This window comes from Dendropsophus ebraccatus, chromosome 2 (assembly GCF_027789765.1).
Source record: "Dendropsophus ebraccatus isolate aDenEbr1 chromosome 2, aDenEbr1.pat, whole genome shotgun sequence".
Classification (NCBI taxonomy): Eukaryota; Metazoa; Chordata; class Amphibia; order Anura; family Hylidae; genus Dendropsophus; species Dendropsophus ebraccatus.
Window position 1 is genome coordinate 130,467,881 of NC_091455.1, and position 21,869 is coordinate 130,489,749.

At 41.9% G+C, this 21,869-nt stretch overlaps 1 protein-coding gene and 1 long non-coding RNA gene across 7 annotated transcripts in view; one reads left to right on the plus strand and one right to left on the minus strand.

The window, feature by feature from the left end:
• Nucleotides 1-21,869, plus strand: part of LOC138783535 (uncharacterized) — a 38,653-nt gene that overhangs the window by 14,434 nt on the left and 2,350 nt on the right. For 5 of the 6 annotated variants that reach the window (XR_011361705.1, XR_011361708.1, XR_011361706.1 and 2 more), the window contains 3 exons: nucleotides 17,559-17,631; nucleotides 17,906-17,987; nucleotides 18,525-18,591. This is a non-coding gene — a long non-coding RNA (uncharacterized lncRNA). Of the gene's footprint in view, nucleotides 1-17,558; nucleotides 17,632-17,905; nucleotides 17,988-18,524; nucleotides 18,592-21,136; nucleotides 21,230-21,869 lie in introns of all 6 variants that reach the window. The other variant, XR_011361707.1, reaches the window with a different exon arrangement.
• Nucleotides 18,484-21,869, minus strand: part of CPNE4 (copine 4) — a 282,805-nt gene continuing 279,419 nt past the window's right edge. Inside the window, exon 16 of the mRNA XM_069958337.1 lies at nucleotides 18,484-18,811. Coding sequence (XP_069814438.1) covers nucleotides 18,680-18,811 — 132 coding nt within the window. The 3' untranslated portion in view covers nucleotides 18,484-18,679. The remainder of the gene's footprint in view (nucleotides 18,812-21,869) is intronic.

Genomic DNA, 21,869 nt, shown 5'->3' on the forward strand with positions numbered 1-21,869 from the left:
TGAGGTCACATGGAAATCTTTAACCCCTTCGTGCTGCAGCTAGTTTGGGCCTTAATGACCAGGCTAATTTTTCAAAATCTGACCTGTCTCACTTTATGCTCTTCTAGCTCAGTGATGCTTTAACGTATGCTAGTGATTCTGAGATTTTTCTTTTGTCACATATGGCAAAATTTGGTCACTACTTTGTGTGTTTTTTGTGAAAAACATCAAAATATCATGAAAAATTAAAAAAATTTGCATTTTATGAACTTTGAAATTCTCTGCTTCTAAAAAAAGAACGTCATAGCACATAAATTAGTTACTAAGTCACATTACCAATATGTCTTCCTTATTCTGGCATAATTTGGTAAACATATTTTAATTTTTTAGGGTGTTATGGGGCTTAGAAATTTATCAGCAAATTATCACATTTTCGTGAAGTTTCCAAAACTGATTTTTTTTAGGGACCAGTTCTTTTTTTTAAATGGATTTAGAAGTCTGGTATCCTGAAAACCCCCCTAAGTGACCCCATTTTGGAAACTAGACACCTTAAAGAATTAATCTAGGGGTATAATGAGCATTTTAACCCTACAGGGGCTGGAGGAAAGAATTCACAATTAGGCAGTAAAAAAATTAAAAATTAAAATTTTCCAATAATATATACGTTTAGATTAAAGTTTCTCATTTTCAAAAGGAACATGAGAGAAAAAGCACCCCAAAATTTGTAACACATGTTCTCTTGAGTACTACGGTACCCCATATGTGGGCGTAAACCACTGCATGGGCACACAGCGGGGCTCAGAAGGGAAGGAGCGCCAATTAGCTTTTCCATTGCAGATTTTGCTGAAGAAGTTTCCGAGCGCCAGGTGCATTTGCAGTGCCCCTGTAGTGTCAGCAGAGAGAAAAAACCCCATAAGTCACCCCATTTTGGAAAGTATACCCCTCAAAGAATTCATCTTGGGGTAGGATGAGCAATTTGACCCCACAGGTGTTAGAGGAAAGTATTCAAAATTAGACAGTAAAAATGAAAAACTCAAATTTTTTCCAATAATATGTTCATTTAGTTTGAAATTTCTCAATTTCACGAGGAACAGGAGAGAAAATTCACCCCAAAATCTGTAACGCAGGGTCTCCTGAGTACAACGGTACCTCATATGTGAGCATAAACCACTGCATGGGCACACAGCTGGGCTCAGAAGGGAAGGAGCGCCAATTAGCTTTTTCAATGCAGATTTTGCTGAAGAAGTTTCTGAGCGCCAGGTGGGTTTGCAGTGCCCCTGTAGTGCCAGCGGAGTAAAATCTCGCCATAAGTCACCCCATTTTGGAAAGTGCACCCCTCAAAGAATTCATCTTGGTGTGTGGTGAGCATTTTGACCCCACAGGTATTAGAGGAAAGTATTCAAAACTAGACAGTAAAAATGAAAAACTCGAATTTTTCCAATAATATGTTCATTTAGTTTGAAATTTCTCAATTTCACGAGGAACAGGAGAGAAAATTCACCCCAAAATCTGTAACGCAGGGTCTCCTGAGTAGAAGGGTACCCCATATGTGGGCATAAACCACTGTATGGGCACACAGCCGGGCTCAGAAGGGAAGGAGCGCCAATTAGCATTTTCTCTGCAGATTTTTCTGAAGAAGTTTCTGAGCACCAGATGCGTTTGCAGTGCCCCTGTAATGTCTACAGAATAGAATCCCCCCAAAAGTCACCCCATTTCGGAAAGTACACCCCTCAAAGAATTCATCTTGGGGTAGGATGAGCATTTTGGCCCCACAGGTATTAGAGGAAAGTATTCAAAATTGGCCAGTAAAAATGAAAAACTTGAATTTTTCCAATAATATGTTGGTTTAGTTTGAAATTTCTAAATTTCACAAAGAACAGGAGAAAAAATGTACCCCAAAATCTGTAACGCAGGTTCTCCTGAGTACAACGGTACCCCATATGTGGGCATAAACCACTGTATGGGCACACAGCAGGGCTCAGAAGGGAAGGAGCGCCAATTTGCTGGAGCAAAACCGCAGCTAGTAACAGTTATTAGAATAGCGCAGTTACTAAAATACAATAAAAAAAATTAGATTACAGGTAATGTGGGGTGGTTACAGACAGTCTGGGGTGGTTCCGGGTAATCTAGAGGTGGTTACGGGCAGTCTGAGGTGGTTACGGGCAGTCTGGGGTGGTTACGGGCAGTCTGGGGTGGTTACGGGCAGTCTGAGGTGGTTACGGGTAATCTGGGGTGGTTACGGATAATCTGGGGTGGATACAGTCAACATGGGGTGGTCACAGGCAACCTGCTGTGGTTACGGCAACCTGGGGTGGTTACAGGCAACCTGGGGTGGTTAGAGGCAATCTGGGGTGGTTAGAGGCAACCTGGGGTGGTTATGGGCAACGTGGGGTGAATACGGACAACCTGCTGTGGTTACAGACAATCTGGTATGGTTACAGGCAACCTGCTGTGGTTACGGACAATCTGGGGTGGTTGCGGACAATCTGGGGTGGTTGCGGACAATCTGGGGTGGTTACGGACAATCTGGGGTGGTTACGGACAATCTGGGGTGGTTACGGGCAACCTGGGGTGGTTACGGGCAACCTGCTGTGGTTACAGACAATCTAGGGTGGTTACAGGCAACCTGCTGTGGTTACGGGCAACGTGGGGTGGTTACGGGCAACGTGGGGTGGTTACGGACAATCTGGGGTGGTTATGGACAATCTGGGGTGGTTATGGACAATCTGGGGTGGTTACGGACAATCTGGGGTGGTTACGGACAATCTGGGGTGGTTACGGACAATCTGGGGTGGTTACAGGCAACCTGCTGTGGTTACGGATAAACTAAAGTGCTAATAGGTAATCTGAGGTGGGTACCTGTAATCTGGCGTGGTTACGGGCAATCTGGAGGGGGTCACTGGCAATTTGGGGTGTTTAGAGGCAAGGTGCAGTGTTCAGAGGCAAGGTGCGGTGGTCAGATGCAAGGTGCGGTGGTCATAGACGACGTGCGGTGGTCATAGGCGACGTGCGGTGGTCAGAGGCAACCTGCGATGGTTGCGTGCAATCTGGGGGGGTTACATGTAATCTGGCATGATTACGGGCAATCTGGGGTGGTTATGCCCAACCTGCGGTGGTTACGGGCAACCTGGAGGGGTTACAGACAATCTAGAATTGTTACGGATAGAGTGAAGTGCTTATAGCTAATCTGGGGTGGTTACATGTAATTTGGGGTGGTTACAGGCAATCTGGGGTGATTACGGACAATCTGGAGGGGGTCACTGGCATCTTGTGGTAGTTACAGGCAACGTGCGGTGGTTACGGGCAACGTGCGGTGGTTATGGGCAACGTGCGGTGGTTACGGGTAATCTGGGGGGTTACGTGCAATCTGACGTGATTACGGACAACCTGGGGTGGTTATGGGCAACGTGCGGTGGTTACGGGCAACCTGCGGTGGTTACGGGTAATCTGGGGGGGGGGTTAGGGGTAATTTGGGAGTAAACTGCAATTATTACTATAATAAAAAGTGTGTGTTTTATTTTTTTGTATGTTTGTCACTATTTGTACTTTATACATTCATTTTCACTGTATTACTATGATTACTGTGATATTTTCTATCACAGTAATCATAGTTCAGTGACAGAGACCAAATTGGTCTGTCACTTTAAATTTTCAGAGCTTGGCTGGTTGTGGAGCGCATGCGCACTTCATAACCAGCCAGGACACGGAAGAGGAAGGAGCTCCAGGAGCAGGTGAGTATATGGGGAAGGGGGGGGTGACTGGGGGACGGGGGTGACAGGGGGGGTGGGGGGCGACTTGGAGGGTGGGGGGACATCACTTTTTATCCCCTGTCACCAATCATTCATGGTGACAGGGGATAAAAATTGCCGGCGGCACATGGCACAAGCGATCAGCGGTATATAGTATATACCGCTGATCGCTTGTACCGGGACCCCACAGGGGGGGTCCCGATGACTGCCCCATGCTCTCCGCTACCTCCGGTGGCGGAGAGCATGGGGCTTTCATTCATTTTTATTTTTTGATCACTGTGAACAGACATTAGTCTGTTCACAGTGATCGTGGCGGCCATCTTGGATCCGATGGCCGCCGCGGGAGGGGGGGTTAGTGACTGGGGCACTAGGGGCTGATCTGGGGTCTGATTTTTACTTATTTCATCTCCCCCCACCGTGGATTCACGGTGGGGGGAGATGAAATACAGCGGCGGCACCGGCCCATTAGTGACCGCCGTTTCGGCGGTCACTAAGGGGTTAATGGGGGTCAGCTGCGGAATCGCAGCTGATTCTCATTATCTCCGGTGCTGTACACAGATGACAGCGGGATCGCTGTCCCTGCAGCGATCCCGTTCTCATCACAAAGCCCCTGTCAGTCAGGAACGTATATGTACATTCCTACTGCACGGGGCATGTGCAATAGGAACGTATATATACAGATGGCTGACGTGAAGGGGTTAAAGTATTGTATTGCCCCCCAAAAGTTATACAAATCACCAATATACAATTATTACGGGAAATGCTTATAAAGTGCTCTTTTCCCTGCACTTACTACTGCACCAAGGCTTCACTTCCTGGATAAAATGGTGATGTCACGACCCGACTCCCAGAGCTGTGCGGGCTGTGGCTGCTGGAGAGAATGATGGCAGAGGGACACAGGGCACTGGAGGGACACTGAGCATCTCTCTGCCATCATCCTCTCCAGCAGCAACAGTCTGCACAGCTCTGGGAGTCAGGTCGTGACATCACCTTTTTATCCAGGAAGTGAAGCCCCCAGCCGTTAACCCCCGAGCATACATCACCTCCTCCCCGCTCTGGCTTGCTTTGGGGGTTCCCGGTGTTTGCTCGTCCTGCTTGGCTAATCAGTGCACTGCCCCGATGCAGCCACTGATTGACTGAGCGGGACGTCCAGTCGAGAACCCATGAAGCAAGCCGGAGCGGGAAGGAGGTAATGTATACTCCGGCCGCCAGGTATAACTTACATACACGCAGCAGGATGTCAGTCCGCGCCCGCATCAGAGCTTCCCATAGCCCACAGTGAAGCAAGCGTCCGGAGCCGCTCGCTTCACTGTGTGAACTGACAGGTCTTTCTGTCTTCAGTCTTCAGTGAATTCCGGCCAAAGAAAACTGATAATGTCAGTTTTTTCCAGCGCCGCATGGGATCCCAGCCGGAGCGTATACGATGTGTGTACGCTCTGGCCGGGATCCCATTGCACATAAGGCTATGTTCATCTCCTCAAAACTACGGCCATAGTTCTGCGGCGAGAACTACGGCCGTAGTTTTACGTAGTGTGGACATAGCCTAAGTATGTATTCTCAATGGGATTAATGGGTACTGTGTGTGAAGGCACTCTAAAACAAAACTGAACTTACCAGAAATACAGGTCCAGTCTCCTGTTGTAAAAAAAAAGACTAAACACAGGAATTCCAGCCAGTACAGAGAGTCACAGCTCAATACGTCTGTCAATTACACGACTGCCTTCTCTCTGCCTTCTCTCTGTGGACTATGTAGTGTTTATTTTTATATTAATAAAGATATTTGCATTGGAACCTTGGACTGGAGCTTGACATCCATCTTTTGTGGTATCCTAAATGGCTGCATTGCCACACAGCAGTCCTGTGCACTGTCCCCAGGATCCATAGGGGAATCTCCGAGCTCAGTGTTTTGTTTGTCTTTTTTTCATTGCCCCCTTTGCCAGAATCCTACTCGTCACTGACAAGTGGCAATACCCCGGAACACCTGTCTGTGGATGGATACCTGGCTTTGGTAAACCCTTGTCATGTTGTAATATTTGCAACCGACTTTGACACAAAAGGGGCCACCCTGGTATTTTCCTATTTGTGTGCCAATACTCGCAAATGAGTGGGACCTTATTTATGGTGGGTATCAGGGTGGTTCACTGATCTCCCCACTGGGAGGCACCTCTTGGCAACAGGTTTCTTTCTCTGGAGGGATATCTGGCTATTCACACCTTTTGAGACTCGCAACAATGTATCAATGAAAACTCTTGAAGGAGTACTCCATTGGATTTTTTTTTTTTTGCTGATCTAACTGAGCTCAGTGATTATGTTTCGAGATTTGTATCCATCCCTGCTATAAAGGCACATTACACCACTACAAACAATGGTCAATTGAAATCGTATGAAAATATTGTTCCTGAACCAACATGTTTAACCCCTTAGCGACCCACGGCGTATCTGATACGTCATGGTGCCGCGGGGGGTGTTCAGAGCGGGGTCCCGCAGGAACCCCTCTCTGAACGGCGCTGATCCCGGCTGACATGTGCAGCCGGGCAGTGCCTCTATTAGCCGGCGCGGATCCCGTTGCCGTGTCGGCTAATTAAGCCTCTAAGTGCAGCTGTTAAACCTGACAGCTGCACTTAGAGGCTTTGTACTGCACATCCCTGGTGTCTAGTGGGATGGGTCTCACTCGCGTGGGGGAGATCCGTTCTTCTGCCCGTGCCGGGCCTCAGCGTCAGGATGACGCTGATCCCGGCTCGGCAATAGATTGCTGTGCCCTGCAGCAATTAAATAAACATATCTAGTATCGCCGCGCGCGTAATCGCCCGAACTATTCATTAATCACATTCCTGATCTCGCACGGTAAACGGCGTCAGCGCAAAAAAATTTCAAAGTGCAAAATTGCGCATTTTTGGTCACATCAAATCCAGAAAAAATGTAATAAAAAGTGATCAAAAAGTCGCATATGCGCAATCAAGGTACCCATAGAAAGTACATGTCATGGCGCAAAAAATGACAACTCACACAGCCCCATAGACCAAAAGATAAAAGCGCTATAAGCCTGGGAATAGAGCGATTTTAAGGAACATATATTTGTTAACAATGGTTTGAATTTTTTACAAGCCATCAGATAATATAAAAGTTATACATGTTACATATTGTTGTAATCGTAACGACTTGAGGAACATGCATAACAAGTCAGTTTTACCATAGGGCGAACGGCGTAAATGCAAAACTCCCCGAAATCAAAACAAAATCCTTTTTTTTTTCAATTTGACAGCGCAAATTATTTTTTTCCGGTTTCACAGCATATGTTATGGAAAAATAATGCCTGTCATTGCAAAGTACAATTGGTTTCGCAAAAAATTAGGGCTCATGTGGGTCTCTAGGTGAAAAAATGCAAGTGATATGGCCTTTTAAACATAAAGTGGAAAAAGCAAAAGTGCAAAAACGAAAATTGGCTTTGACCTTAAGAGGTTAAATTTAGCTAGGGTTTAAATTTCACATACAGTATATGGTGGGGTAGTGCAAAACTCCAGCCTTTCTGGAAGTAAGTTATATAGCTGATACATACTGTCACAGGAGTCTGATTGGAACATGATCCAGCACCCTTACTTCTATCCATAATACCAGGCGGCTTGAAAGTGCTGTCAAAGGGGCTTCTGCAATTTCTGCTTCAGGCAGTATGATCAGTTATTCTCTGCTTATGGAAATGTACCCACTGTGACAGATTGTTTTGGTACAAAGAAATTCTTAATTTATGTACAATGGAGGAGTTAGTGGCAGGATCTAACCATCGATTTTTATTTTTTTTTACCAAAGACTTTGCAGATGAACATTTGAGACAATGATGGACATCACAGTATCATATGCATGATTAGTTTTGAGCTGGTAATAGCCATTGCTTTTACCTTTCGCTTCTCCATTTATTTTGTTTATTCCTCCCTATCCCACCATGTTTTTGTTTATGTGCATTTTCTATTATAAATGAAATTAGCATTGAAATATGAAAAGAAATAATGATATGATGGACGTGTGCATTCAAACGTTTAGAAAAGGTCACATTAAAGGAAAACTTTAGAAGTATCTAAATTGCTTACTCTCTTTAGCGTACGGGGCGTTGAGGATGGAGGTAAATTTCTTACCTTAATTCTTGGTGCCATTTCCATGATATTAGGAATTTCACCCCTTTGCTAATAAGTTGTTTTGGTGCACTGGGGGCGGGACTTCTGCCTCCAGTACACCGATCCATCCCCAACCAGCCTGCTCTGATTTGTGAGTTTTAAAGGGAAAGCTGGTATGTTCCCGTATGGTCGGGGACACTGTAGACCAAGGTAGTTTTCTTACATTCATGCTCAGAGCTGTTGTCATAAAATCATGTGTTTCATGTAAATTAGTTTGGTGCACTGTGGACAGTACTACATCCTGCGGTGCACTGGTCCACCCACGTGTTCCCTCTCCCCTGACATAAGCGGTTGAATTGAAATCATCAATTTCAATGTTCGTGAGGAGGCAGCAGGTGTACCAAACCAAAAAGGATGCAGAGGATGAAGATAAGAAAACTTTTCCTGTCTTAATAGCAGGTTAGAGTCCTCTAACCTTTTGTTAGTTTTTATTAAATATTTTTAGTGTGGCACCACACTTCTTGTTGGCTTAAGCAGGAGTAAGCTAATGGCGATCTATTGTAGGGTTTTCCTGTGTAAATACAGTAGATTCGCATTTTCCTCATCGCCCGTCACCACTACACCCAGATTATTTTTGAGAGTTCCAACATTTTTACTTTTAGGTTTTTTATTATTTATGTGAAGAATATTTGGGAACTTTAATTTTGTGTGGCAATCTTTCTGTTGCAAATCTTTTATTTGTTTATACATAAGTTATCCTTCTGTATCATTGCACCTGTATATCAGGTGGAAATTAAGACATTTAGGAGTATGCATGTGTGATGTCTGTTAAAGTTAGCACTATAGGTTCACATGCTGCCATCAATTAGGAAATTGATGGCTTTTATGAAAAAACTATTTTTCACAAAATATAGATTAAGTTTAATATAAGTTAATAAAAGTTCTAAAGTTTAAATTTACACCACCTTTTACTCATCTCTCCCCCTTTTCACTTGGTATTGTTTGGTAATTATTTCTATTTTTTTTAAAAAATTACTCGTGTTAATCATGAGCAAATATGTATAAGAAGGATGCCAGGTAACATTCAGCTATAAGAAACCTTGGCAGTCAATGCATACAGAGACTGACTTACTGAAAATAGATGCCAGGTTTTTTTTTTAAGTGAAAATAGGCATGGTTTGTCATTTAAATGTCAAGCTGCTCAAGGAGAATGCCTCTATGTTGACTGGTTAGATTCGATGAAGAGACCTTACTTTATTAAAAAAATAAACGGGAAAAATCTTGCCCCGTTAGTGTTTTTAGAAATCCAGCTGTGTCCTCTCTAATAAACATGCACAGAATATAAAAGGGATTAAGCTATAAGGAAGGAGCCAGGTGCAACACAGGTTAAATATTTAATGAGAATTCAGATGTGAACTGCAGTCTAAGGCATTGTGGTTGTACTGTACTTCAGGAAAACAGTCAATACACTGAATGTCAGGAGAGAGTAGATTTTATTTTTACTAGGGCATCTACACATTTTCTAGAAAGCTATTTTGTCTAGGTAGTATTAACTGTAAAACTGTAGACAAATAACAAAAGGATTTAAAATTGTTTTTTTTTAAATGCAGCATTGTTTCTCTTTATATGTGTGTGTAGAGAGGGGAGGGGGCAGAGCTCCCCGGTCCTTCCCCACCTGCCTCCGTAACTATGTCCATGGCTACCATTGGGGCTCTGTGATCACATTACTGGAGCCTCAGGCATAGGCTGCAGCAACATTAATTTACAGTGCAGCGGCAGAAGGGGGTTAAAGGAAACCAAAGGGGAATTTCAATTGTTTGAATATCAATACATTCTAGGAAGGACTGGGTTGGCAGGGAAGCTGGATAGGGATTTTTATGTTCATTCCATTCTGAATCCTAGCACCACGTTGTAACATCTGAGATATTGTAGCTACTTGACATTGCGTGTGGACAGTACTTGTGAAGCTTGAATTAGAAGAAGTAAGCCCTAGTAAGCAGAAGGCTTTCCTCAGACAACCCCTTTAAACAATACATAATTTTCTTATGACACTACATTTACTGTCTGATAATTATCTGGACTAATGGTGCGTTTACACAGACAGATTTATCTGACAGATCTTTGAAGCCAAAACCAGAAACAGACTATAAACAGGGATCAGGTCATAAAGGAAAGACTGGGATCTATCCTCTTTTTAAATCCATTACTGGCTTTGGCTTCCAAAATCTGTCAGATAAATCTTTCTGTGTAAACGCACCCTAAGGGTCCTATTACACCAACAGATATCTGACAGATTTTTGCAACCAAAGCCAAGAACAGATTATAAACAGAGAACAGATCATAGAGACTGAGATTTCTCCTCTTTTTAAATCCTGGTCTTGGCTGTAAAAATCTGTCAGATAATCTGTCAGACATCTTGGTGTAATATGGCCCTAAGAATAACATTAAAGGGTTTACCCAGCCAGGACTAATTTCTGAACAACTGGGGATGTCTGCTAAGCCCAAACCTCAAAGCCTGAAGTGACCAAGGGCTGGAAAAACGCAGTACAGGTGACCGTTAGGGAGGCAGGAAGGTAAGTATACATTATTGTTTCACATTGTGCGGCTGTTTACAGGCTATTCAGAAATTAATCCTGGCCCTACAACCCCTTTAAATGTAAAAGCAAAATAGAACCTGAGTAATCAGTTTCTTATACCCATAAATGAATAAAAGACACAACTACGGCAGGTTAACAGGCGCTTAATTTATTCATAAAATCCAACAATGTAAAATTATTGTAAATCTTTGTTTATCACAGTATTATATCACCGCCAAAATTGTACATTATCCTCAAATGTGCTTTTATAGCCACCCCATTAAAATGAAGATTCCTTACATAAATATTCAAAAAGAAAATAAAAATAGAAAAAGAAAGATTGGTTGTCCGCCTGAGACAAGGACTCAAGCCAATGACACATTTGTATAATAGAATTCTTAATCATATATTCTTACATCTGCTCTCTTCTCATTTTATAGGTTTTATTTACAAGAAAAGCATAGGCAGTTCAGTAAACTCACAAAATATTTCATGCCAAAATTTGTCAAGGTATTGTTTCATGCAAAATGTAACTGGATCAAAACCACAAAAAGATGATATAAATTTGTTGTTCACTTAACTTGACAACAGACTGCAGTACATTCAGAGGAATCCTACTTAGGAATAAAGGAGTCGAGAACCTATAGGACCAACTTAAATGCAGAAGAAATTGTAAACTTGCTGGCCCTAGTTCTAGTTCAAAATATTATCAAGGTGCAGGTTTAAAATTCACTTTGTACACTTACCTTCCTTTGTCTTACAATAAGTTTCTTTCATTTGGCAATGCAATGCACTTGGCTAAAGTACTATCTTATGCAATAACCAACATGCTAAACCAATGTACAGTTTTATTTTTTTTTGCATGCAGGGCTTATTAATATATTTGTGCTGGTTTTCTATGTTGATTACAGCTGTAAGACTTAAAATGACAAGGGATTAAGACATGTATTATAAATGACTGCAAATGCTTCACATTTAATATATATATATATATATATATATATATATATATATATATATATACTTACTCTTCATTTCTTTCAAAATGTTAAAATTTTTGGCCACCTTTGTAATAGACATGTAGATTAAAAATATGTTCTCTAACACCTAAGCCCATTACAGATGCTATGGGAAAATGATGGAATATCTGTAGTAGATTAAAAAAAAAAAAACACCTCGTTTTCTATAGTATTAAAGGGGTACTCCAGCGGGGGGGGGGGGGTGTTTGTGATCTGGCCGGTAAGGAGGTGGCTAAGAGAAAAGACTCACCACCCCGGATCCAGTGGTGGGTCCCGTATCGTGGCGCTCCAATCCCCTGGTGTCTGCTCAGATCCCGCCTCTGTCACTGACTGGCTGAGCGGACTTGAGACGTCACATCTCGAGCCTGCGTCAGACACCAGGAAGTGGCCGGGGACCGGAACGCCGCAATACGGGATCCACCGCTGGATCGGGAGGTGAGTGGATGTCTTTTCTCTCAGCCACCTCCTTACAGGCCAGATCACAAAATAGCCCCCCCCCCCACTGGAGTACCCCTTTAGGAGTTTCCCCCCCCCCCCAATGTCTGTAAAAAACGAAATATTATTTGTATTGGTTACTAAGACCATAGTCCTTTTATCTGCAAGACAATTACGATAGTTGAGGCCATCTGAATTTTGATTATTTTAGTATATGCCATATATGCAAGGTTAATACGCCCTTGGGTAAATCACTCTTAGGCTATGTTTACACTACGTATCGGACCGTCCGTTCCTGACCCAGCCGGGTCACGTAACGGCCGGTCTCTGCACAAATCATCCCGGACGGTACTGCAGTACCGGCCGGATGATCTCTATGGCCAGGCCCGCGCGCCCGCATCAGAACTCCCTATAGGACAAAATGAAGAAAGCGGCTGCAGCTGCTTGCTTCATTGTGTGAACTGACAGGGTTTCCTACTTCCGCAATTCACTGAATTGCGGCCGCAGAAAACTGACATACTGATATACGATGTGTATTTGCTCCGGCCAGGATCCCATAGAACAATAGGCAACAATGGCCGTACTTTTACGTAGTGTGAACATAGCCTAATAGTTAAGCTTTTTATTATTTCATACTATTTAATTATTTTTTTTTACAGTCATCTAAATAAACATTGGCAAGTTCTTACATTAGAGGAGCCAAGTAACCTTGGTAGTACCTACAGTTATTAGTATGCACCAGTAATGCACTAGTAACTTTTGGCTAAATACAAATTCATGAGGACTACTTTACACACAAAAATGCATGGCCAGAATCTGTAGAGCACCAGATGGAGCACTTACTGTTCAGAGCCATTGACATGCTATGGCAAATTGTTTTTGCTAGAAGCCCCTTCAACGTGTTTCACTGCGAAACGCAACGTCTTCAGGAAGCATAGCTATGGCTATAAAAGTAAAGTTCTAGTCAGGTCCCTAAGGGGGCTCTTTTCCCCGGGCCTCACAGCCTGTGGGACAGGTGTGAGGTATAAACTTCAGATGTAGTGACCGATTACATGACAGGGAGAACAGTATGCTATTGATATAGTGTGCTGTTCTAGTAAGATTACTATTAAAGTATGCTCCATGTTAACAGCATGGTGAGCTATGAGCAGTAACATTCTCTGTATCTGTGCGATTCGATACAGCACAAATCTATAATCCATGCTTGTAACTGAGTTTGAACCATGAGTCTGCTTAAAGTGAATCTGTTTCCGCCTGTTGAGCTGGTGGCCCTGTTGAATAGATATCAATGAAAGCATTCAGAACATAACTTTGTTGCCCGTGTTTGTGTTTTTATTTTGCTTGTGAATAGTGTCAAAGAGGCAGGGCCTATTATTCTCTGGGTCCTAGCACTGATAGAATTTGCCGCGCTGTATGGCCAACGTGCTGCTTGGCGATGTACACTGTGTGTGTGTACATCACAATAAGGCATAGCGGGGCTAGGATCCAGGGAATGATAGGCTCTGCCTCTTTGACAATATACACCTAAAGTTGTGACCTTAGTCCCAATGGATTTTAAGTATAGGCAATTATCAAAAATTTAGAGGACAATACGTCTAGCATCATGTTAAACATTGCTTATTTAAAACCGAAAACTATTGCTTATGTTAGCTTCTGTAAATTATTCATAGACTAACAACCTAAAGGGATTACTCACAAAAATCTTATAAAAATATAATTTTCTTCAAAATACAATGGATAACATTTCTTCATGTTATAGATGGAAAGACATAACGTAAATCCATTACTAGTATGTACAAGTATGCATGACTAGTAAAGGTAGCAAACCAGTCAATAAAAGAATGACAGCAGCCTGCAAAAAGACTTTCACTGTTAAGCCCAGGTGACAGGGTGACATCAGCCACATAGCTTACAGATTGTATGTTATATTTTCTGGCAGAATTGTATCCAATATAAGCATTTAACTAATTAGCTTTTAAATTAAAAATCTGGTTCGGTTGTGTGTCTCATCTATAATCCAGGACTCCAAAGATAAAAAAAAAATCCTAATAAAAATGTCATTAGCTGGACAATGTTAAATATAACTGAATTGTCCCATGATTACCATTATTTTTCTTTGTTAGTTCGTGCAAAATAATTTCATTTAACTAAAATCGCATTAAATTAGCTTTATTGTGTGTAGATATTATTGCTGAATATGCACCTTAAGTGTCAGAGCTGGTGGTCAAATTTGTTTATTAGCCTATGTCAGTCCACCTTAAAGTGAATGTACCATCAGGTACTTTGGCTTTAAGGGTAGCATATCAATAGAATGTCGCTGGCACGGGGAAGCCAATGCTGCAGTCCTTTTTCGAACCGCGGCCCAGTTGCCACACACTGTGCCAGTCTATTACCAGGCACTGGCATGGGCTGCTTCTGGAGGCGAGATGGCCCGCCCTTTAGTGGGTGGAAACCCCCACCCCTCTGTCACATGGCTCCATTGATTGTAATGGAGCCATGTCAAAGAAAAAAAGTCTGCGGCAACGGCTTCCCCTGATGGTACATTTGCTTTAATCATCTTGTTAATAATGAGGAGCTTCATCGTTTGGATGATTTCTTATACTTCATTGGAGCACATTATTATATTGAAAATACAACTGAAATTTACCTCAAAATTATGGCCATATTTTACCACTATTTTACAGTCTGTGAACAGTGGATAGATACTGTGGTTTACCACTATTTTGAGTGATCTAACGATAACAGCTAAGGAGGCGGCATTGGCCCAAGGGCCAATTTTCCTACAGAGGATTAGAATATGTAACAAGCTGCAGGCTCCCTTGTCCTGTAATTGGAGTTGTTGTAACTTCCATAATCCAATTCCATGTTATTTTATTTGACTGTATACTGTAGACTGGACCTCGAACTCCCAGCATCTTTATTCATTATGATGCCGGGAGCTCAGAATCTGCTTTCATCTTTGTGCTACTTTTGTGACACAGTGTGTCATGACAGTAATGTGAATACTTACACAGTTTCTGAGCTCCTTGAATTATAATGAATTATGATGCAGGGAGTTCCAAGGTTTGTATTTGAATGTTTATAGACTACTTTGTCATTGTCATGAAGACTGAATGAACTATTGTTTTATATTTCTCTATTTCCAGGGGGAGTGTGTGAGCCATCTTTTAGCATTTTTTTGTAGTGAGCTGCACATAGTTTTATTTGAGAATCACTAGCTTAGCTGCCTCATAGGGTGTCGCATTACATTTTCTATGTTTAAGGGTACTATTCCACGGGCCGAGGAGGGCCCGATCAACGATGTAAACGAGCGGCGATCTGCTAGATCACCGCTCGTTTACTGGGCCTATTCCACGGCCCGATGATCGTTGAGCGAGGGCTGCAAGGACATTGTTACCGATGTCCTTGCAGCCCTTGCAGCATCATACATTACCTGTCCAGGCTACTTCTCCGCGCTGTCTTCATCCCTGGGTCCCGCTCGCTCTATCTTCAGAATGGCCGGTCAGCTGACAGGCCACACTCAGCCAATCACAGGCCGCGGCGGTCCCGGGCTGTGATTGGCTGAGCGCTCCATCAGCTGACCGGCTATTCAGAAGATAGAGCGCGCGGGACCTGGGGATGAAGACAGCGCGGAGAAGAAGCCTGGACAGGTAATGTATGCTGCTGCTGCTGCTTGTCAAATTGTCGGTCGCCCGCCGCACACCGCTATTCAACCGTAGCGATGCGCGGTGGGGGAACGATGATTTTAGGTCTGGCCCTAAATGAACGATCAGCCGATGACACGATCATCGGCTGATCGTTTTCTCTATTTCGCCGAACGATAATCGGCCGAATCGGGCCAAATGGGGCCGATCCGGCCGATTATCGTTACTGTGGAATAGGGCCCTAAGAGTCCAGGAATTGTAAACTTTTACACAGTCTCTATAACAAGGTTTCATTAAACAAGGAGTTAACACATCTAATTAATTTACATGAGTCTTCAGATAGATAAAAGTGCTTGCACAGTCATACCCATTATTGTCAGTCACCAGCTGCCCTCTGCATAGTTCACCACAGGAAATAACACAACATACAACTTATAAATCTGGAGCAACATAGTAAAAAAGCCTAAAATAGTGCAATATTAATATCAAACATAAAAATTCAGCATGCCAAAGTACAGCAAATACAAGATGCACATATCTTCATACACTTTACATCACATTATTTCAATTCCTACTGAGAAGAAACAACCACAAGAGCTTGCTGACAGCTGGTAAATCTTTAAGATCGGGGAGACAGCAGTTCCATTCTGGGATATAATAAATAACATGACGAACTGATAAGAAGCTTGTAACCTTTTTGTAGTGAACTTAATTCTGGCTGTTATGAGAATAAACTGTATTACTGTAGAGCAGATGTCAAAAATCAAGGCAGAAATTGATCAGTGGGTTTAGCTGCTATCAAACTACCTTAACCCCTTAGGGACAATGCCGATTTCCCTTCTTGTGTTTTCATTTTGTCCTCCTTAAATTCTAAAGGCCATTTTTTTATATTTCCATCTATAGAGCCATGTGATGGCTTGAATTTTATAGGACCAATCGTACTTTGTAAGGCTAGGTTCACACTATGTAAAAATGACAGCCGTCTTTTATTACAACGGCCACCCCTGTGGAAATAATGTAAGTTATTTTTTAAATAACAGATATTATTTGCGCAATGACAGCCATTGTTATAAAAGACGGCTGTCATTTTTACGTAGTGTGAACCTATCCTGATGACATTCTTTATTTTTCCATAAAATATTTTCTAAATCTGGAAAAAAAGTGTTTATTTGTGAGGTGAAAAACACAATTTTGTGTGGGTGACATTGCTCACTGTGCGGTCAAATGTACTGTACATGTTATCTTTATAAAGACTGATCACTCATAGAATAGAAAGAAACCTCAATAGGTTTCATTTTGCTCTATGACAAGTAGTAGCTAAAAAAATCTCATCGTAATGATGGGACAGTTCCTAAACCTGACTATATGCCATACTGGTGCAGGGGTTCTCAAACATCCCTTCTATGACTTCACATTCCTAGGACAGGCAATTCTTAGTCCTCACGAGTGTTAAATGGTGACAGCCAGAATGCCTCTTTCAAGGGACCATAATAGACTGAACAGCTAAAAATTCAAGCAGTGGTTTCATGTTGTCAAAAAAGAGATATTCTCCACTGTATGCCTTCCAGAGAATGCACAGCTGTATGCCTCAACAGGGGGCCCTACTTGAGCACAGGTATACAACTAAAACTTAAACAAAAGTTATTTTGAGATATGAGTTATATGAGATATAATCCAATATAAAAATTCCAGAACTGAAATATGTGATGCCACGTATGTTTGATCTTAAAGGGGATCTTTGTGCCAAAATAAAAATGCTAGACAGCAAGGGGTGATGTAAACTCTTGTCCGTCCTGGTCCAGCACAGCTGCCACACCACCACATCACTTCTCCTGCTGGTCTGCGCTATTCCCCAGTTTCTTTGATGTCAAGGCCCCACGGCCTGCTCAGCCAATCATTGACTGAGACATGAGCCACTGATTGGCTGAACAGGCAGTTACTTTTATGCTGTGGCATTGCAGAAACTGGGGAATAGAGGGGATTAGGGTAATAGGGGAACTTCTTATGCTAAAAATGGTGCAAATCATTGACATGACTATGTATCTTACAGGTGCAGGATTTCTCAAACATCCCTTCCAGGACCTTACATTCCAATTACAAGTGATTCTTAGGCTTCACTAGTGGTAACTGCCATAATACCTTATCTGAGGGACCATTATAAGTTAGACTAAAAGGCCACATATGTCTGATTGTGCTATAATGTCCTGTCTTGTCTATATTGTCTACTATACTCCAAATTTACTGAAAATTGCTGCAAATATAATAAAGTGTACTTGTATTTTGGTGCTACTTAAAAACCATATTATTATAAATTGCTTGCTTTTATGATTGTAAACCAACATTTCACAATATTAATACTCTCATCCTGTGCTTTTTTTCTTATACATTTCTTTTCAGATATTACATAGTCTTTTATGCTACAATGTGCTTTTAGGAAGAAAAAACAACAAAAACATAACACGGAATACACGATGGAAATGTAAGTGTACTAGGTGAAAAAGTAAGAAGATGTAATGTCCACCAACCCCAGGGCCACCACAATGCATTTGCTTGGGAACTGTTGAGACTATTTAAATCTGTTAATCTGTGTTACAACATTACAGTCATTAGGTTATACTGCTATAGAAATAATAATGGGTTTAGCATATTAAAAATCTGTCTGGACTTGCCATTATAAATATCAATTCCTTTTACAAAATGCCACATTTCTGTATTTTGAAAATGGTTACAAAATCGGCCACTTGTATCAAGAATTAATTTATTTCAATCTGTAAACCTGGAATTATATTTCTGACATGCAAAACACCATAAACTTACAGTCTAACAGAGAAAATGATTGGTTTCCCAGCAGATAAAACTGTATAGTGCCTATCAGCTTTTAAGATATATTTCAAAAGGTTTTAAAGTGTAAATATAAGAAATTTAGCAAAATGTCAACAAATCTGTATAAAAAAAACAGAAACAATTACCATTTTTTGAGATGACATGCTGTAATTTTTTTTGTTTTCATAAAAAGTCTTTAACAATACAATTGCTATGCTGATCCAAGCCTCCAGCAATACATGCAAGAAAAAAATATATTGGTAAGTTAAAAATCACTAAAACGTGCTATTATATATTTTTATGATTATTATTGTTATTCTGAGACACTGTAAAAGTGTGCAGAGAAGTTCAAGGTCCTAATGTCCTGGAAGACTCATATTCAGATGCACATTTTGGTTTGATCCCCTTGCCATTGTAATAGTCCACTACTTGGTTTGGAACTTCAGCCAAAACACTTTTTGCCAGAGCAGCTGGAGAAGCCTATAAGAAAGTAGAAAATAGAAGTGAAAATTATTATTTTTTCCACCCTTTATTACCCTGCCATTAACGGTGTGTGCGGGGGGGGGGGGGGGGGGGGGGGGGCTTTTGGGAACAGATCATTGCATTACATTTTATCGGCCTATTGTCAAGCAACAGTAAGCACTATAAAGCAAGTTTCACACACAGCAGTTTTTTGAAAAACTGCCACTGCACAAAAACTAAAAATTATCATTTGAATTTAAACCATATAATGGTAATTTGCACAATAATTGTACCGTATATTGGGGCCTTTAGGATTGTAATAAGATTAACATACTTTCTCGACTTTACACTAATCTGGTTGCAACACATAAAAATACATTTCAATATTTTAAAAATTGCCAAAGTTGTCAATAATTCCTGCTGATCCATATCATTCAGCATTCAGTAAAATGTAAGAAAATACAACATGAACAATGTCCTCCCTCAGCAATTTAAACACGAGTATAGCAAGAAAACAAGAAAAATCTGTGTAACCAGGAAGTACTTGATTTCCTAAACAGAAGAGGTATTGCTGGATATTTCTAGTTCAGACCTCACAACCATAGTATTGATTTCATTAGACTCCCCTTTGTAAAAGCATCAAGGTCAATATACAGTATAGTCCACAAGCTGTTAAATTGCAGCAATGGTGTCACTCAAGAGTTATCAAAGGGTAATGCCGGGCAACAGATCCACTTTAATTTGTGTCATATTGGAAGCAGATATCATTCTGACCTTAAGGAGCATCTCAGAAGGTTGGGGTTAGGGCCTCTTCATTTTAATCTTACAGCTTCACAGGTTTTGTTTTTGCCATGTGACTGTGACTCAGACTAGAAGGATTTATTTATTATATTTACACCCTTAGGCTATGTTCACTCTACATAAGTTTCGTAATAATCACGGCTAATTTGCAACAATGGCCGTGATTACTACAGAACTTACATAGTACTGCCTTCTAAGGAATCCTGGCCGGAGTGTATACACATGGTATACACTTCGGCTGGGATCCCTAGCGGCACCGCAAAAAAATAATACAGTATGTCACTTTCCTGCGGCCGCTATTCATTGAATAGCAGTTGCAGAAAACCTGTCAGTCCACACAATGGAGCAAGCGGCTCTGGCCGCACACTCCATTGTGCGTAGTGGCAAATTGGGATGCTACAGCGGTTAAATTCTTCTCAGAATGATCTTCTCTGACACTGGTAGTTCTGTGACGCAGCCGGGTCACGAAACGGCTGGCGTCTTACTATGTGGGAACATAGCCTTAGGCTAGATTCACACACCAGATCCGCACCGAACTTCAGGCTGTGAAATCTTCTGCGGATCCCTTGTCTGTCACTTTCAATGAGATTGCATACTCACAGAAGATTTGACATCCCACTGCGAGTATGTAAGTGACAGCCACCTTAACAACTGCCAGCTGGAGCATACATTACCTGCTCCACATTCTGGCTTGCTTCGGGGGTTCCCAGCTGGATGCCCCACTCAGCCAATCAGTGCGCTGCCCCACCGCAGCCACTGATTGGACATCCAGACGCCGGAAGCAGATATTGAATAAATGATTGCTATCTTGTTGTCAATGTTTATATTGTAATAAAACCATTTTTTTAGATAAAAATTCTCTTCCAGTTTTTGAGATAATATATCCTATTTAAATAATTACATTTCCGCCCATATTCATTGTTGTACACTTTAGGGCTCTCATAAAGATAACACACAAATGCAGATTATATTGAATATTAAATGCAAACATCCTGCTTGTGCATAGAACAAGGTTATCCATGACTAAACAGGAATCATCATGGATGGGAGAAGATAAACACTAAGATTTGGAGACTATTTTAATTAGAATTCTTGAAGGAGAACTGCATACAGCAGCCTTATCCTTTCGCTCGTTCAGTGGTACTAGTACCATGATATTAATAGAATACTAATTGAATCCGATATGCTTTGTTTTGTTGAAGAATTACCAATTTAATTATGTTATGGCCTTGGACTGGAATAAGCAAATTCTGTAAGGGAAGTAGTGTGCTGTCTCAGTATTTCAATCAACCTAGATACTTAATAGAAGCAAGAATATTGTGACTTCTATGGCATTTACTGTGGTATTGGCTACAATATGTGATGAGGGCTTGTAATCTTTCAAGGTCATGTTTAGGTGCTTTTAACTGGAGCATCTTGGCTTCACTTTGTGTGCCCTTTTTATAAAACAAAACCAAACAAACAAAAAACCAGTGTAATGTTGTAGCACAAATGATCAGATCATTACACTGTCAACTATAGCATAATCTGATCTTGCCTCAGGCAGAACATTCATGTCTCCTAGTGACAAAAGGGTTACATGTGCATCATTTAAAGAAGATGGTTCACAGTGAGGCAGCTTTATTTATTGATGAGGTAAGTTTGTAATATGCAGCATACTGCATATTGGCAAGTTCATAGTTTGTAGTTGTCTATAGCAGTGTTTTTCAACCAGTGTGCCGCGGCACACTAGTGTGCCGCGACACATGGTCGCGTGTGCCGCGGGGAAAGTTCCCCAAACTATGGTGCCCCTGTGAAACAGGAGAAAACAATGGGGGAGAGAAACCTGGGGATGGGGGAGAAACAGGGGAGAGAAGCAGGGGGGAGAGAAACAGCGGAGAGAAGCAGGGGGGAGAGAAGTTTGGTGGAGAGAAACAGGGGGGAGAGAAGTATGGTGGTGAAAAGCACAGGAGAGAAGCAGAGGAGAGAAGCATGGGGGAGAGAAGCATGGGGGAGAGAAGCAGGGGGGAGAAGTATGGTGGAGAGAAGCACAGGAGAGAAGCAGGGGGGAGAGAAGCACAGGAGAGAAGCATGGGGAGAGAAGCAAAGGAGAGAAGCAGGGGGGAGAAGTATGGTGGAGAGAAGCACAGGAGAGAAGAAGGGGGAGAAGTATGGTGGAGAGAAGCACAGGAGAGAAGCAGGGTGGAGAGAAACAGGGGGGAGAGAAGCACAGGAGAGAAGCAGGGGGAAGAGAAGCACAGGAGAGAAGTAGGGGGGGAGAAGTATGGTGGAGAGA